The 18,749-nt window shown below is 44.6% G+C and overlaps 2 protein-coding genes across 3 annotated transcripts; both read right to left on the minus strand.

Moving 5' to 3' along the window:
- Positions 1-664: 664 nt before the first annotated feature.
- Positions 665-6,677, minus strand: LOC133150409 (potassium voltage-gated channel subfamily A member 2-like). Of its 2 annotated transcripts, none has more exons than XM_061272914.1 (3): positions 6,440-6,677; positions 5,707-5,844; positions 665-5,310 (listed from the first exon to the last, which is right to left on the minus strand). In XM_061272914.1, the coding sequence occupies exon 3, from the start codon at positions 5,231-5,233 to the stop codon at positions 3,734-3,736; it is 1,500 nt and encodes a 499-aa protein (XP_061128898.1). In that variant the 5' UTR covers positions 5,234-5,310; positions 5,707-5,844; positions 6,440-6,677; the 3' UTR covers positions 665-3,733. The 2 variants fall into 2 exon arrangements, with proteins under 2 accessions (XP_061128898.1, XP_061128899.1); XM_061272915.1 differs by having other exon boundaries at positions 5,707-5,935.
- Positions 6,678-11,155: 4,478 nt separating this feature from the next.
- LOC133150323 (potassium voltage-gated channel subfamily A member 3) lies at positions 11,156-16,453 on the minus strand. The gene is made up of 3 exons (XM_061272778.1): positions 13,573-16,453; positions 11,821-11,890; positions 11,156-11,729 (listed from the first exon to the last, which is right to left on the minus strand). Exon 1 carries the CDS (start codon positions 16,186-16,188, stop codon positions 14,593-14,595), a length of 1,596 nt encoding a protein of 531 aa, XP_061128762.1. The 5' UTR covers positions 16,189-16,453; the 3' UTR covers positions 11,156-11,729; positions 11,821-11,890; positions 13,573-14,592.
- Between the last annotated feature and the right edge of the window lie 2,296 nt (positions 16,454-18,749).

Below are 18,749 nucleotides of genomic sequence, written 5' to 3' on the forward strand. Positions count from 1 at the left end.
TGTGGTTTTCGCACCATATTGTCCCGCCACCAATATGTGTGAAAGTCAGTGGGGCCACGTCGCGTCCAATGTCTTGCTCAAGGACATTTGAAAACGGATTGAGTCAACTTCCACTTACTGCCCTGACAACTCTCCTTAGCTGACTTACTGGAAAGCAGCCAAATGTGATGGACAGGGGGTGCATCACTCCGGATAATGTGCATGCGCGTCTACTCCTGTGTTTAGGAAGCTGCCACAAAGAGAAACATGAGAGGAAATGTGTGCTTAATGAAATGTGAGAAGGACGGACAGAGCGGAAGAGCGTTGTACTTAGCAAGCGTCAACAAAGTAAACAAGCTTTTTTGGTCACTACAGGAAGCCGACCACCGGTTCACACAGGTTGTGAACTTGTTTGTACTTGTCCCATTTACTGCAGACACACCTGAACATTTTGCTCTCCCCTATACCAAACCTTCCTTTTTCGCTTTACTGTGTTGCAGTTTATAAATAGAGCACTTTGCGTTTGCTGTAAATCACAGACCAGCAGCATGAAGACTCATTTAAGAAAAGTGCATGACAAAGCCAAGGTGAAGTTCTCCAGTTAACTAAAACGATCCTCCTCTAATGGGCAGTGGGGATTTCATCAATACTGTACTGAAAGATTCGTCCATCTTGATGATTGTGGTCTTGAAGGAAAATAAATCGAATCGGTGACAAGTCACTATATTTAGATCTTGACCATTGGAATAATTCATTTCATAATAACGCTAACAATTTCGTCACATCAAAGGGTGTGAAACGTCAGAAGAAAAAAAAGACACAATAGCTTGAGGATATTGTTATTGTTTTATCATCAAGACCAATAATACATTTAAAAGGTCCATTTTCATTTTGAATGACTGAATATTTTTCTAGACATATGTATAGTGCGTTTGTAGTTATTCACTGGAAGTCCTTGTGAAGGGCATGATGAATGCTAATTCGCAGATAATCAACAGTCTGCACATCACACACACACACACACACACACACACACACACACACGCTCACACAGACACACACACACACACATAGACACGCACATCACACACGCACGCACGCACACACATGCAAGCACGCACGCACACAGGAAAGCAAACAATAACAAATTGTGCAAAACAATGCAGTGCCTCATGAATATGTATATTCTCCTTGAAGCTATGCCTCCCAAATATTTTTTTTCAAGAGGTTCCTATAACAGAGCATTCTAAATGTACAAAATACACTTTAACCGCATGTACTATATGTTGGATAAAGTTGTGAGAGCACCCACTTTAATCCCTTATTTACATAGAAGAAATCAATGTAAATTTGGAGCTTGGGACATTTTGAATATCATTGAAAGCAACGATTGTGTATGTGAGTGTTGATCTTTGATTGCCTCTCAATTTTAGTGTCAGTCTCGACAGGAAATGTTTACATAGAGACACACAGGAGCATAATGCTATAAAAATGCCCATCGGGCAGAAAAACATATGGGCAGTGAGTCTCATTTATTTATCCTCATATTAATTCCTGGTACTTCATTTTGATGAATCCGCACCTGATCCCCAGTTAGCAAACCGTTGCGCCACTACTTTATTGTGCTCTGTATGTGTACTTGTGCCAAATGATGACATTCACGTCTGTCAACAGTGCGCTGCGATGAATTTGAAGAGTAAAGAACGGCATTGGGCGTTTTGCACCGCCGTATGCAAGCTACGCAATATTTTCCCCTCATTGATAGACTCTTTTTGATGGCGACACACCTGACTGAAGAAAAACAATGACATCGGCAATTGTGTTTTCTGCCATAATGCTCGTCGACCTTTGTCTTCCTAAATTGGCAAAATGAGTGCTTTCACGTGGCTCGAAACTCATGTCACTGACCGAAACCAAAGATGTATTCCACACTGAAATCGTGAAACAAAACATTCATGTCTTCCACATTCTCCATATTACGCCGATGCCCATAAATACATTGGAGTATATTTGAGTCCATCTGCTAATATTATTCATATTGATGCATGCTACAATGATAACGTCCAAAGACATGCAGCACTACAAAAGCAGGATAGCATAAGTTTGATCAACGCTGATGAAAAATGTAAGTTAGTTTTGCAAAAGCTCATGGGCACCATCGGAACGATTGTTCAAAGTGCACGGGTACAAACATTGAAGTGTACTTTAGAAGTGCTGAACTTGCATCTATTTTACAACCCAAGATGCCAATCTAGGTGGCGCTATGATTGTCTTTGGTTTCTTGTTAACCTTTATGTAGTATGTATACAGTATATATGCTCTAGAAAAATTGAGAGATCAAAAGAATGTTTTTCTCTATTTTCACCATTTCAAATTTTCTGCAAATAATCAGATTATTTGGAGTGAATTTGGGAGTTAGGTCATCATAAATTTTTAAAACCACTCAGAAAATTTTCGTTTTACTCAAACATTTATTTATATATAGCCAAATCTCATCTTGTAAATTTTTCCAGCGCTTTATACTGTATATGACCAATTTATGGACATATGCGTTCTTCCAATATATAACAGCGAGCAAATCAAATAATTTCATTATTACTGTATTGAATGCCAAAGCCTACTTCTACAAAGCTTGCTAATTCTTCCTCTATTATTAATCACTTGTCGTCACTCATGCTTCCTTGGGCTTGTAGGGTTAATACACTGAGCGTCTTAACTAGCGATAGATTTAAGTTGTTACCTCAGCTGCCGCAAGCATTACTAAAAAAATGCAAAAATATCACCACATTGTTGCAATTTCACATTGTGTCCATTTCTACAAAGATGGAATGCTATGAAGTTAAGAACAGCTTTGTTTTTGTTGGGCAGTGGTGTTAAACTACGCAGTATTTCTGTAGCAATTGGTCTGTGTGGCAGTTAAAGAGACACTTAAAGGTACAACGATAAACAAACAAAACACAAAATACGCAAATAGGCACTAATGTTGAATGCGCTTTACATACTTTTGTATCCCGTATTGTTCATTTCATAGAATCAGGCCAAAATATCACCTGATGAAACGTGATTCACGTATGAGACATTCACTCTTTGAAGAGATGTTTGCATTGACTAAAAACCAAACCAGGCTTGGTAATGCATCACGACTGCATACCCACTAATGCAGCACTGAGGGAAAGGGGGAAAAGGTAATGCGTTGTTGCGGATTCAGCACTTCCTTGTGGTCCATTGTGTTAGGCTCAGCAAAGGCCAGTGGTCTGGACAAGACCAAGGGGGAATGTTAGTGCCCTACAGATTTTAATCGTCAAGTAATCAGGTATGAGGATCTTTCCCGGTTGTTCCCATGACAGGGTTGCTGTGCTTAGGCCAGTCGGAACAACCAGTTTGTACTCAAGTAATCCCTAATTTACATTGAAATGAACATTACGATGATCTGATTGAGCGTTGTCGTCTTCGTCTCATTCGATGGTTTCTAATGATTATTACTTCTTAGGCTACTATTTGGCTACTTTTGCCAGCTGGATAACTACTGTCAGGAAAGTAAGACTATCACCATGCAGAAGCCGATGATATCCCAGAAGGACGATGTGGTCCAGGTCCCTTCGATACGGGCGATTGTGAGGTCTTCTCCTGTTGACCTTTGCGCCGAATCATCTGCTCTGGCCTTCCAAATACTGGTCATCTATGGCCATACTTTTTCTCCCATTCCCAGTCTCTGCAGACTCCACATCAGGCGAATCAACACCTATAACTGACATTATACATCCGTGCGCATCTTGGTGATGTTGACATAGTTGGTGTTGGCGAGAGTGCAGTTGCCCGTTTTCATGCCTTCGGGTCTGAAGTCCTCAGCGCTGTGGTTGACAGCTTCCTGAATCTCCACATAGTCAGACTTACTGAGCGTTGACCCGCTGCCACTCCGACCGGTCTTCTTCAGGTCATCAACTGAGCTGGCTTTAGGCACACTCTGGATATTTAGATACTGAGCCTGTTCTTCGCCCTCCGTCTCTCTGTGGTAGAAGTAGTTGAAGTTTGACACAATGACCGGCACTGGTAGCGCGATGGTCAAAACGCCGGCGATAGCGCAAAGAGAGCCCACGATCTTTCCTCCGATGGTTGTTGGGACCATGTCTCCGTAGCCCACGGTCGTCATGGATACCACTGCCCACCAAAAGGCCTCTGGGATGCTGCTGAACTGGGATTTGGGCTCATCTGCTTCAGCAAAGTAAACAGCGCTGGAGAAAAGGATGACGCCAATGAAGAGGAAGAAGATGAGGAGTCCCAGCTCGCGCATACTGGCCTTCAGAGTCTGCCCCAAAATCTGCAGCCCCTTGGAGTGGCGGGAGAGTTTGAAAATGCGAAAGACTCTGACCAAACGAATAACACGGAGGATAGCCAAGGACATAGCCTGCTGTCCCGCTTCTCGATCCTCCGGCCTCTCCGCCAGCTCTGTGCCAAGGGTAATGAAGTAAGGAATAATTGCCACGATGTCGATGATGTTCATGATGTTGCCAAAAAATCCAGCTTTGCTGGGACAAGCAAAGAATCTAACAAGGAACTCAAACGAGAACCAGATGATACACAGGGTCTCCACAATGAAGAAAGGATCAGTAAAATACGGCGAGGTCTCGTAGGTGGTGGTGATGTTGGAATTGGGTTGGAAGAGATAATTGTACTCCTCGTCTTCATTTCGGAAAACTGGCAGTGTTTCTAGACAGAAGCTAACGATAGAGATGAGAATCACCATGACGGAGATGATGGCGATGATCCGAGCTGGACCTGAGCTCTCGGGGTACTCAAAGAGCAGCCACACCTGTCGCTGAAACTCATTCTCTGGCAATGGTCGCTCCTCTTCCTTTATGAAACCTTCATCCTCCCTGAAGATTTCCATAGCTTCCTCACCCAGTTCATAGAAGCGAATCTCTTCGGAAAAAATATCGAGAGTGACGTTAACGGGCCGGCGCAGCCTCCCTCCAGATTGGTAATAGTAAAGAATGGCATCAAAGCTTGGACGATTGCGGTCAAAAAAGTACTCGTTCCGAAGTGGATCAAAGTACCTCATCCGTTTCTTAGGATCACCGAGAAGCGTCTCTGGAAACTGAGACAGGGTCTTGAGCTGCGTCTCAAAGCGTAAGCCCGAGATGTTGATAACGACCCTCTCGCAGCACTCATGATCTGGATCCGGGTCGTAATGGTCGTGCGGCTGACCGGGATGCGCGGCCGCTTCGTCTGCCGGGTCGCTGGTCGCAACCGTCATGCTGGACGGCGATGGAACCTGCAGCTTTTAAATGGGGCGGGGCCACGTTTGGCCGCAGGAGATACGCCTATAAAGATCTAGAAGGTAGGAAAAAGGAAACAACGGTCATTTTGGTTTGATTGATTTTGGTTACTGTCTAATATTGACCGCATTTGTCAAACATTCCTGCAGGCAAGCAAGCCTGCGGGGGCATTTGAAAGACACAAGCAAGGTGGGGCCTGACCATTTGAGCACATCGGCTCCACTTTGTCTCTGAGTATTGGGTTATGAGTTCTCTCTTGCATGAGCGTGCAGTTGGATCAATATGCCAGCCAGTAATATCGTATCAGATTTCACAGGCTGCAATTACAACCAATAGATCCGATTATTTGCTGAGTGCTCCATACAATCTCTCAGATTATTTTCCTCTCTCTGCTCATGTGTATCAGTTTTAATTTTATCTGCATTTTGTGTGCGATAAAAAAGCCCAATACCTGTGCCTTTGTAAGACTGGCTTACAATCGACGGTGGCGAAACCCAACAGGACCAGCAGAAGTGTCCAAAGTCACCCCTCGCCGTCCAGCCAGCAGCTTCCCTTTTCTTCCAGCCACACATCACCCAAATCTTGCACTCTGCAGCAAGGCAGTGAGGGGGATGAGGACGCAGGAATTACCGCCTTCCCGTCACGGATACATTACGAGATGCAGCCTACAGGTTGGAGTGCTGATGGTGACATTCAAATTCAGGCATGTCACTTCAGAGAGTTTATTATTCAGCGTGGCGAAAGATTCAGCGGCAGAACTACTCTTCAAGCATCATACCGGGAGACTTCAGCTCGGGAAGCTGTGCCCCCCCCCCTCCCCATGCTGATGTCATTATGTATACCTGTGATTGCAATCGAGAGCAAATCCATAAACTGTATCCTCCGCTGAAAGTTTCTGTTCGTGGATGTCCGTATGACAACACATATGGTTCCACATCACTGAGGTTAAAATGTTTACTACCCAAGTTCATGCACTGGGTCACTTCCACATTAAATGCCAAATGTGATTGTTGATGATTATTGGCACACGGAAGGAGGGAGAATGAGTTGGAAGTGACAGGTGCCCAACATGCTTAAGCCGTTTGCAACCCTTTTCTGTTGATCCAGCCATGTCCATGCACTAATCAAAGCAGATCTAAGCTTTATTTGTTATCGTTTCAGCTTAAACGCATGCAGGAATTCACCGTGATTCGCTTGATGCGCAGATGAACGAGATTGTATCCAGTTTGGCTCCTCTTAATGTGACGGCGGTGAGTGGTCATCTCTTTTCTTTTTTTTCCTTATTTGACTCGCATGTCCAGCGATTGTGCCATCTAGTCGCGGTCTTGTGGAGTTGCCTGCTCGACCCGCGTCTCTCATCTGTCATTTACATCCACCACCATGGAATTGCGTGGGCTGCAGTTGGGCATCGCGGCGCATACTAAGAGCTTCTGCATGGTGCGCCTCGCCCCACACTGCTGCGCCCCCACCCACTCACCCAACCCGCTTTCCCGACACTCAAGTGGTTCAAGTTAAAGGGGAAGCGTCGCTAAATCCAGAGGGGAAACAAATTGTTGATTTTATTCTGTACTGTATGCACAAAAACTGATGCAACATTAACCATTTTATGTTTTCATCTACGCCATTTCTAAGTACAATGTGCAGGCTGGAAAATTACTTTTTTTGGAGTACTGTTTCAACGATTTCATTAAATGGGCTCTTACATTATTGCAACTAACATTTTATAGCGACATATTGGAATGGGGGAATTGCAGCAGCCCTTTCTCAAGGTCTCTCTCTCTCTCTCTCTCTCCCTCCCTCCCTCTCTCTCTCTCTCTCTCTCTCTCTCTCTCTCTCTCTGATTTTCACAAATATGAAAAAAGGTAGTATTGGCTGGATTAAATTGGCTGTCAGATTAATGAGCCAATTAAATCTTAGTGTTTGGATAAACGTTCTCATTAAATAGCACTTTGGCTTGCGTATTGAGATTTCCAGTTGCCGCATTTCCAAGCAGGGGTTGAAAGATGTAATTGCTGCATGTGCACTTGAATTCCAGCAATTGTACTTCATGATTGCATTAGAGACTTGTGTGTATTCCTGCATGTGCCTAACAGGTCTGGCCAGTAATTAGTGGACTGTGATACAGTGAGGAGGTCTGTAAATAAACAGAACATTGTCAGCAACTCAGCAAATTGCATTGTTTAGAGCAGTGCTTCTCAAATAGTGGGGCGCGCCCCCCTTGGGGGGCGCGGTGCTATTCCTGGGGGGGGCGCGTGTGAACCTGGGGAACAGGCTTTTTTTTTTGGCAGTACTAGAATAAAGTGTAATTGCGAATCTTCACAGCAGGGGGCAGTGGCGCTCTCATTGTTACTTCTGTGACGTTTGCGACAGTGCAACATTTTACGACTTACAAGACAAGTTAGGATAGTCACGGTGGGGAAGGGGGGGCGCGAATAGTTTTCTTCTTGCTAGGGGGGGGCGTAACAGAAAATAATTGAGAAGCACTGGTTTAGAGTAACATGAGAGTATAACCTCTGGTTATTTTACTCAAAATGTACATGGTGGCATTGAGTCACGTTTAAGGCAAAATTACAAAATCCAAATGATAAATTAAGAACAAATATTATGCAGCTATGTCAAAACTCGGGCCAGTGGGACACATTTGGCACGCAGTGTAATTATATTTGGCCACATTTTGCATTGATGTGTCAATACTAAAAATGACAAATTGTCTTCTCTAACACTAGCACGTTTTATTGCCATTCTTTTATTTTATTTTTTATTTTTAATTGAACAGTTTTTACTAATCTCTGATTTCAAAACTACGTATTTGTTTGTTGTGTACTGTGTATCAGCGGAGCCCAAGTCTGGTCCTCGAGAGCCCCTCGAAATTTATTTGGGTTGACAGTCATAATGGCCCTCTTAAGGAAACTATAACTATGATACGGCCTGCGACAAAAATAAGTTTGACACCCCTGATAATGTATCAACCAATTTAAATACAATTATTTGTGGACTTAATACTAAACTTAACTTAATACAAAAAAAGGAACATAGAATATGTAGTTAGTTTTCCCAAAACTCAAGCTCATTGTTGTTGTGGGCCACATAGCAATTATAGTTTCCCTCGAGGAGGGCTACATCATGTTCCAGCCTTCTTCCTTGCTCTGCTTTTCTGCACAATCCAAGCACAGGCAACCCTGCTCCAATCAACGTGTCATTGTCCTGATCAGGATGATGACATATAGGACCTCCAAAGATGTAACATTAGCTCATTGATCACTAGCAATCAGTTTTACACTAAGACTGAAGGTGTATGTGGAGAGAAGGTGACACTTCACATATGAGGACTGATTGATGGGCAGAAACTCTTAAACCAGCACCAGCCTTGAATGTCAATGAAGAAAAAGCTCATCTTTAAATGGAGGGTCAATGGAGCCTGCATGCCAATGTCCAATTCACTGTCTTTTCATAAGGGTCATTGAGATGATTGATGGCCCACTATGCATGAGGGCCGAGGTGAAATTCTTTTGTGTGGACTTTGAATGTCCTTTCCTCCAATTTCCTATCCATAAATACATTTTAGCCTCATTTGAGTCTAAATTCTGAATGGTTATTTGGCCACTCCTGTTTGTACCCTGACAAGGAGAAGCAGTAGAAAATTAATGATCATGGCTCACTCTTATTTTTGGCAGCCGTCCAATTTGGTCTTTTGACAGCTTATCTAAATACTATTTTATGTCCTTAATGTTGCACATTTATTTAATGTTAATGTTTGCGGGCATATGAGGGCGTTACACGTGCTAAGAGTATAGCATGAATAATAAATAATCTTAATGATGGTTGTGCAGTTCCTCTCCTCCTTCATTAACAGAGGAGGACATTTAGAGGAGGAGGAGGAGGAGGAGGAGGAGGAGGAGGAGGAGGAGGAGGAGGAGGAGGAGGAGGAGGAGGAGGAGGAGGAGGAGGAGGAGGAGGAGGAGGAGGAGTGAGACATGGAAAAGGTGAGAAGAGGGCGCTGATCCAACTTATGACAGCACACTACAGGGGAGGAGTTCTGGATGACCTCTACTGCCGCTGCAGCAGGTGATCATTCATAACAAGACATGCACACACTGTCCAATTATGGATTATTATTATTACCTTGGAATTCGTTTACTCTAATGTTGCTTTTTCATTTTATTTCAAAACAATGCTTAATATGTTTATCATTAAGACCTCAGCTCCATATATTTAGACACCGTCCTTGGAAGTACAAGTCTAGTCTGCTTAACTGTTGAGAATAGCCATCATTACTCTCATGGTGAGATATGTCCTTACCATCACAGGCAAGGCACTCTATTGATTCTGGATGCGCTTTCACTGGCAGTTGTTAGTCCTGGACTCAGACGGAGCAATCGATGCGTCAACTGCTGTGGAGGTCGTAAAAGAAACTTAGAGACAGAAACCCCGTTTAAAAGGATTCTACGGGTAGGATTAAAAGTTGTTTGTGTATTTTATATCGTATTTGTTGAATTGGCTGATGTGTTACACGCCAGATGGTGCAATCTTTGCAAAGCTCATTCACCTATCAGTTACTGAAATATAATTTTGGTGGGTCCGCAAAAGTAAACCTTTTCCAAAAATCTAGCCTGGCACCTGGGACTGTCCAAGCATATTTCAAGGAGGGCCACTGCCCCCACCTCCCCCACTACCTCCCCCAGTGCATACTTCAGATAGTGCCAGAAAAGGCCAAGAAGGGTCACATGTTAGCAAGCCAATCTTTGCACTATTTACAAAATAGTCACTGGACTTAATTTGACTCTGAATTAAGTATGAAGTGAAGAAATCATTCCCACGGCAAATGTTTGCTCCTCAGGCTGTAGGCGGTACTTAAGTGCTCTCCGTCTGGTCACTACAATCAAATCAACAGTTAATGCACCCTCGCTGTGGTCTGACAACCGCATTAATCAAGCGTGATTGTTTGTATTCTAAATGACAGCGCTTTTTTTTGTAACAATGCTGTACTGAGCTAACATGCATCATAACATGCGCAACAGCATCATCTTTCCTGGAAACAATACATCTCTCAGAGCTCTATTGGTCCATATAGAAAACAAGAATCAGTCTAATCTGACATAAATCCGCTCATATTAATGTCACACGGCATGTATGATTTGATTCTATGACTCCTTAGGCCTAAATGTGATTATGACTGCTTATCGTGCCATTTGATTGGCTGGCAAAGTCTTCCTTGCCTCTCACCTGATGTCGCCTCGGACAGGCTCCAACTCATCCAAGTGAGAAAATGGATAGACGGCTGTTGATTTGATTTGTTTGCATTGCGCCTTAAAATACATATTTTGTATTTTATTTTACAATGACCTAATTTCTCTTGCTATCTCTAAACACTGTCGGTTACGGTTTCATAATTTACCGCAAGCTGAACCACCTGCTGTCTGATCCTGGCTCACGAATGCGATCCATGGATCGTGTTTAACTCCCGTCCAAATGGAGTCGGTGTCTGCTTGCGGGATCACGCACTGTTTCTCTGCCAGGAAGTAAACACATAAACAAGCGCAGACACATTCACCCACACACACGCAGCCAACCATCTTCATGTCAGAAAGTGTAAACAGGTCAGAATGTGAGACGTTCGGTGGTTTCTCTTTTTGTGTCGTGAGCAAGAGCTCGCTCTTGTTGCTATGGTGATTTCCTGCTGTACTCCTTTGGCAAGCTGTGCATTTTATTGGCATCATGCATATTTTTCCACAGTTTGGTATCATTGCATGTGGCTGTCACAATAGTTTTTGGCAGTATAGAATATTTTGTAACAAATTCAAAAAAATGTCAGCTCTGACCTTCAATTTGATTTGTAACATTTTAAGTGTTTTAATATGGTCCATAAATCGTTTGAAATAAAGACAGTGCAAGTCATGATCTGGTTAAATGGGTCATGTTTAAAGACAGCACAGAGTAACATAGAACAAATAGTGACATACGCAGCCTCCCCTTGCCAACATTCTGCAGCAGAGCACTCAAGGACAGATGCGAGCTTTGTGTGCTTGCATGTCTGTGCTGCGTGCACTTTTTTTTTTTTTTTAATCATTCAGGCCTGGGGAATAGCAGCAGACATCATATGTAACATACATGTAGTTTAAATGTTAGCAATACAGAGCACACCGAGCTAACAAAGGCATGTGGTTAACAGTCTTTCATTTGTATCACAGTTTCTTATCACTCAAAAAGTTTGGCCTCTTATTTTGTTGGAGCGTTCAATAGGAAAAAAAATGTCATCAATTGTACTGATGTTTTTTTTGTTTGTTTTTTGGATAATTCTTGCGATTTTCCTGACTTTTGGTCTGCAAGATGATCAAGTGGCAGGGTGGAGCTTCTATATAGGCACCGAGTAAGAGGACGCCAGCGAGAAGGCAGAGACGGAAATTCTCCTCCAGGGGGAATTCTTTGTCAATCAAGTTTACTCCATTTGGTCCGCAGAAATACTGTCTTAGATCCCTGGCAGAGAGAAAAAGATGATTTTTAAAAAGGCCAGCAAAATATCATTCAATCACTATCTTTATGTTCATAGGTTGCTTTTGGAATTTACCTGCACGAGAGACAGTCCACGAGGGAGCATCAAGTCTTCCAGGCGGCCTGGACAGCTTCCACCTGAGAAACTGACATAGAAGGCAATATTGTTAATAGTCATGTGGTGGTAGTAAGAAATTCCATATTCTTCTTTCTGAACATGAACAAACCCAAACCCCGACTTTACAATTTTGATGCACATAAATATATGCTCATACAAATTTTTGCCTTTGTGAATGTAAAATGAGTGCTTGTAAGACACTGATCGTTTTCTGTAAAGAAATGAATGAAATATAATAATAATAATAATAGTTGTTAACAGCTGGAGCAAAGAAAGAAATGTTGGTCTGGAACAACTGAGCCAAGTATTTTGCAGTGTTTTCCCAGACTAGAGAGCAAAAAAACCAGACACTGTCGCCAAATTGTGTCTCCCAAATGTGTCAAAAGAGAAGGTGAGAGGAGAAGCTCGCTTCCCAAGTTGTCATTTAGAAAAGCAGATGCCCGGTTCACTCATAGAAGTGCATGACTGTTGCAAAAAACAAAAAAGAAAGGAAAGAAAAGAAAAGGCAAGGCAAGGGAGAAGACCTGTGAGCGCCACTGGATTTGTATTCTCGCCAAGCCATCCAGCTGATTCCCATTTCAACAGCCTGACCAATCAGATTAGAGGGTAAACAAGTACAATCTCCCCTCAGTGGAGCTTTAATGTGACCTGAGAAGTGAGGATGGCATTTTGCTGATGAGGTTTTCACGAGAAGATTTGAAAAGCAAGGTCACAAAAGAATAATCAGTAATGTGGGTCATTCTGTGAGACTCCCTCTCATTTGTCTTAGTGAAAGTGACCTGACTGCATACAGCCAGGGCCGTAAATATTGGGACACGGACAAAAGATGGGCTTCTTGGCCATTGCTTATCATTCCACTTCTGTGACTTCACAAACTCTTTGGTTGTTTCCACATTATGCTTTGTGTCAGTGTCCATCTGCAGTGTGAAGCATTTGGCCGAATATAAGAAGATGATCTCATTGCCTATTTCAGAAATCGTCCTGATGCTTTTGTCAGCAATAAATACAAAGGAATCCGTCCATGGAACAACTGACCAGCTAATTGTCTCATTCCTTTGATTTCCTAAAAGTATGCAAGGCATGAATATAAACAACTGTGGTAATTCCAAAATAATTTGGAAGAAAATCCCCTCAAATTAAAGATGAATGTTTGCAGGTAAAGCACAGCTTGTTTCATCTTAAATCTAATATGGTGGCGTTTGGAGGCAAAAAGATGAGAATTCAGTTGATGTCCCAATATTTATGGACCTGTAGAACTATTTCACATTTTAGTTGATATCATTTGACAAGATACGGTCTCTAAGGATGCCAACTATATTCTATTCAGAAAAAAACCCTATCTTATGCATGTGTGGGGAGCTCTCCCTTTTCAGTCACGTCTCTCTTTTGGTAAACAACAAGGTCACAAATGAATGAGAGCCACCTGTTCTGCTGGCTAGCGATGATGGCCGCCAGGGGGCAGTGGCGAGAGCAGCAAAGTAGGCATGTTGTTTATACACAAAGTCAACTGAAGGTGAAACCGCGCCATTGACAAAGAAACAAAAGACACCAGCAAACGACACCAAGTGTTGAACGCGTCCTCTTTGGGACCAGTCCAAACAAACAGGATGTCTGCATTGGCAGGTCCACAGAGCAGCGGCAAATCTGCAGACATTTTTAGTGGTGAAAGGGAAACGTGCAATTATGGAAAGGAAACGCGCGAGTACTTACCGGTGCCATCGGTGGGTAAAGAGCAACTCCTGCTGGGCGCTATCAGTATTGCAACCAGGATAACCAGACAGTCCATTCAGAATTCCTTGAAGGACGCCTCCCTATCCATCCACCTCCTTGGTTTGAGACTGGTCCAATAATTAAAGTTGGCACCATTTGGATCATCACAGTCGAATTTCGATGAGCGCGTTGGTGTTTACGCGCAAACACACCTAACGTCATCAACAGCTGTCCTTGAAGACGTGCTATTCAGATGCTAATCTTCAATATAGCTTTCCAAGCCATCTGGGAGGTTTCTGTGGAAACAGGGGCGCCATGGCAACGGTGGTTGGGGTTGCCCTGGAAACGGCCGTCGCCATGGAGATTGCATCACAGCAGGCTATATTTGAGGCATCCAAAGAGAAGCGCGCGTGTGCGCGTGGAAGAGCTCTGCCTCTCTTTGTCTCACATGTGTCTTGAGTGGGTGATGAGACACAGCGTGGTGGTCCACTGGCCCCACGCGGCACGGCTAAAAGCCTCTACTCTAGACGGGGGTTGATTTTTAACACATAGCACTTTGGACTAGACTTTAACGCATGATAAAGGCATAGCACAGTCTAATAGATATATGTCGACTTGGTTTTTGTTTTCAAATACTACGTATGTTTAAAGACACATTGAACACATCGAAACGATCCTGGATAATGCACATCGGCTACGACTGACGAATCACAACTCTGGTTAATACAAGGTGAAAGTCATTGGAGTATACATTTGTAGTCTTTCACAGTTTTAAAGCTTCCCTTAGCGGCTACAACGGGTTCGCTTTCTATTGCAGGCTTTTATGGAGTGCCTTTTCTCCGTATACGTGATTTTATTTAATTTGTTTGTTTTTTAATTGTAAGGACTGAAACTAATTTTCTGAGTCGACGGGACTTGCTCTCTCTCTCTCTTTTTTTTTAACCCCTCACTGATCTTGCAGCTTCCACGACATCCGACCCTTGGCCCGTCCTCTCTTGACGGGCGTGACACCAGAACCGACTACACATCGGTGAAGATCTTCTTGTTGATGTTGATGCAGTTCTGCGAGTTGTTCAGAGTGCTGGTAGGAAAGTTTGGCTGCTGCTTGAAGGCGCTGTTGATGCCATGTTCCTCTATCACCATGTACTCGCTCTTGCTGAGCGATGAAGACGAGCGCGTCTTCCTCAGTTCCTCGGGCTCGGGCAGAGGCTGACAGCTGCCCACGTGCAGATACTGGGCCTGCTCTTCACCTTCTGTCTCCCGGTGGTAGAAGTAGTTGAAATTGGACACGATGACTGGCACAGGGAGCGCGATGGTCAGCACGCCGGCGATGGCGCACAAAGAGCCCACGATCTTGCCCCCTATGGTGACGGGATGCATGTCCCCGTAGCCGACGGTGGTCATGGTGACAACGGCCCACCAGAAAGCGTCCGGGATGCTGTTGAATCCCGAGTCTGGGTCGTCGGCCTCCGCGAAGTACACGGCGCTGGAGAAGAGGATGACGCCGATGAAGAGGAAGAAGATGAGCAGACCCAATTCTCGCATGCTGGCCTTGAGGGTCTGACCCAAAATCTGCAAGCCTTTGGAATGACGCGAGAGTTTGAAGATGCGGAAGACGCGGACAAGGCGAATGACGCGCAGGATGGCCAGCGACATGGCCTGCTGTCCATTGCCTTGTCGCTCCGCCAGCTCCGTCCCCAGAGTGATGAAGTACGGGATGATGGCCACGATGTCAATAATATTCATGATGTTCTTGGAGAACGTGGCTTTGCTCGGACACGCAAAGAAGCGCACCAGGAGCTCGAAGGAGAACCAGATGATGCACAGCGTCTCCACCACAAAGAAGGGGTCTGAGAAGGGGCTGATGAAATAGGGCAGGGTGCCGTTAATCACCGGCGCCATAGGGATTGAATCGCGGTTCTCGTCCCTGAATTCAGGCAACGTCTCCAAGCAGAAGATGACGATGGAGATGAGGATGACCAGGACGGAGACTATGGCGATGCCCCGCGCCGGTCCTGAGCTCTCCGGGTACTCAAACAGCAGCCACACCTGTCTCTGGAACTCATTCTCCGGCAAGGGCCGCTCCTCCTCCTTAATGAAGCCCTCATCCTCCCGGAACTTCTCCATAGCCTCCTCGCCCAGCTCGTAGAAGCGAATTTCCTCGGAGAAGATGTCAATGGGGACATTGACGGGTCTCCTGATGCGCCCTCCTGACTGGTAGTAATACAGAATGGCATCAAAACTGGGTCGGTTCCGATCGAAGAAGTACTCGTTCCTCAGGGGATCAAAGTACCTCATCCTCTTCTTGGGGTCCCCCAGCAGGGTCTCCGGGAACTGCGAGAGCGTCTTGAGCTGCGTCTCGAAGCGCAAGCCGGATATGTTGATGACCACCCTCTCGCAGCACTCGTGGTCCGGCTCGTATCGATCCAGAGAGTGGTGGCCGGGGAGAGCCGCCGACTCCTCCAACATGTTGTCACATGCCGCAACCGTCATGACGTCCTGCTCCGTCTCGGTGTAGCCGTGGTTCACCAGGTTGTCGTCCCGTGTTTTGCACACGCTCGGTGGGGGTGATCGCAGGAGGCTCAGGTGGTCGTCCATGCGCGGCTCACTACGCATCCAGGGACGGCCGCCTCGCCCCCTCCGCGGACCCCGCCGCCACCGCCGCCGCTACAGCTTGGTGCCTGCCACTGCCTGGCGTCTTCTTCGTCCTCCTTCACTCTCACTCCACTCCGTGGCTGCTGTTCCCGCCCATCGCCGGAGACGTGGAGGTTATAAACAAGCTTTCTACCCGCCCACAGCACGAAGCGCATGGGTGCATTTCCCTCCTCTTCGGCCAATAGCGGCGCGCAAGGACGCACGCCGAAAGCAACAGTCAGCCGTCATTCAACAAGCTCCGTTTTTTTGGGCGTGCCGTCGCGCTCTCGTCTTTGTTACGCACGGACGCCCCAACGCACGCCCGCATGCACGCACGCATGCATCAATCTGCTTTTCAAACAAGGTCGTTGCTCATAGATAGAACCCGAGGCGGTGGTGCCCACAAATATACCAATCGTTCCCAGTTATTAGATGATGATTTAAGACGTAATTGCCTTGGACGTGAAAAGCTAAATGCTGAATGGAAAGCAAATTTAAATAAAACAGGCCCATTCACTTCGACAGCCAACGAGCAGGTATAGTCTGGTAAAACGTTTAAAAAAGAATCCCTTTCTCAGAACGTACGTATGTATTGATCCAAATGACACATTATTTAGATTTTTCCAGTCTGGTTGCAGAAATGGTCAGAACAGTTGCTGTCCAGGGTTCTGAAATGAAAAGGGGAAAAGAGAAAATGCAAAAGTGCTATACAAATACTTTTTTTTTTCTTCAACTCAGTTTTTACTCAGGCTACTTTGAAAAGTATTTGCTCGCTGTGTGTACTGTGCACGGGATGATCATCCCCGGTGAGATCACAAAGAAAACGCAATAAATGCTAATCCTCACGTGAAGAAAACAAGAATAGAAAGTTCATCCATCCATTTTCTGTATGGCTTTTCCTCACGTGGGACACGGGCATAACAGAAAGTATAAGTGTAACTATGTTGACCCCTTCTGTGTGCACCCCTGCGTGTGTGTGGGTGTAGTCTAGTGGGTGGTTGTAGATTGAGCTGAGAATAAAAACATTGAAGCATGCCGAATCCGTAGCTCTCTTCAAAATTTCATCATCACATTTTGTGTTCATACACACAGAGAGCAACAAGTGAAAATAACTTTCTAATGGAGAAAGGAAGCAAAACGACCTTGACCTTGGTCTGCTTTTACCAGATGAGCATCGTATGACGTCTGGCAACAACTTCATGAAGAAAATATTTTTTTTGACAGCTGCTTTCTTAAGCAGCTCTTGCGTTGGATTGTATTAGATTGCCAACCCAATTGCGGCAGTGAGCAGAATTGTAATTTAACTGAGTAACTCCGTGCGCCAATCAACATTTCCCTGAAATGATTTATATGTTCCATTTAATAGCGTGTTTATGAATTTCAAATGAGGGCATTTCAAGTGTCACCTCAAAATGCTTGTTCCGCTGATAAGTGAGACTGGGACAGTGAAAGAGACCATTTGCCGATTGAGGCCACACTGAATAAGTCTTGCATTAAAGGGCCAGTTGCTCCACTGGGACGGAGCTCAGAGACAGCTAAAGGCCCTCAAAATGTGGCTTCTACTTTCCACGATAAATATAGAACAACTTGAACTCCTAAGCCGGCCTACAAAGCTGTGCCGTACCCTTGCTCGTTCAACTTGGATGACAAAAAAACAGGCTTGGAAACATATGGGGCGGGGGTGGGGGGTTGGGGGGCTCATTATGTAGGAAGGATAACTCCAGCTGGCTGAGGTCATGGACATCTGGTTGCACTTGGGAAAATGCCTTGCTTTGGATCCCTCCTGAGTTCACTCAGACAATTCCTGGAAAAGGATGAGGTTCCAGTTAATTTACAGGATGTTAATAAGGTGGATAACAAGGCATCTCGGTGTTGTGGTCCACACTTATGAGTGGGTGTCTGAATATATATATTTATATATAGATTTATATATTTCATTTGATATTACCCAAAACGCTGAATGTCATAATTAGATCCAGATTATAATTACAACTTCTTTGCCGTGACATGCTTTCACCACCCAGCATTCTCCTCATGATGTCATAATGATAAAAAACAAAAAAACAAACAAAAAAACCACCTGGACTAATAATGAATCAACCGCTCAACTATTCGCCAGGCCATCTCATGCATCATCCAGCTGCACATGACAGAAGAGACAAAGATGTGGCGGAAGAAAATCAGAAAGGACTGAGACATATGTGGAACAAAAGCCCGACTGGACAGGAGCTGCATCACATCCTGCTGTAACCCTGGCAACGGGGGATGGTGAGGAGGAAGTCGGCCAGGCTGTGACACTACTATTATTGTTTGGGCTGGACGTAAACAAAGAGCGTCCATGCAAGTACTGACGACGTCCATACTTATCAAGAGCTTCAGCATTACTTTGAAGGTAATGAATATGAACATGAGGCAGTTATATGTGTGCATAATAAATGACATCCTGCCAGAATATTTCAGATGAAGCAGGACAAGACAGAGAGGCATGACCCTATTTCAACCTGCCGATTCCATTCATACACCGAGTGACAGCTGAAAAAAAA

The sequence above is a fragment of the Syngnathus typhle genome, linkage group LG2 (assembly GCF_033458585.1).
Source record: "Syngnathus typhle isolate RoL2023-S1 ecotype Sweden linkage group LG2, RoL_Styp_1.0, whole genome shotgun sequence".
NCBI lineage: Eukaryota > Metazoa > Chordata > Actinopteri > Syngnathiformes > Syngnathidae > Syngnathus > Syngnathus typhle.

Excerpts from the sequence above, each read along its gene's own strand:
- LOC133150409 (XM_061272914.1), bottom strand. The coding sequence starts at position 5,233 with ATGACGGTTGCGACCAGCGACCCGGCAGACGAAGCGGCCGCGCATCCC.
- LOC133150323 (XM_061272778.1), bottom strand. The coding sequence starts at position 16,188 with ATGCGTAGTGAGCCGCGCATGGACGACCACCTGAGCCTCCTGCGATCA.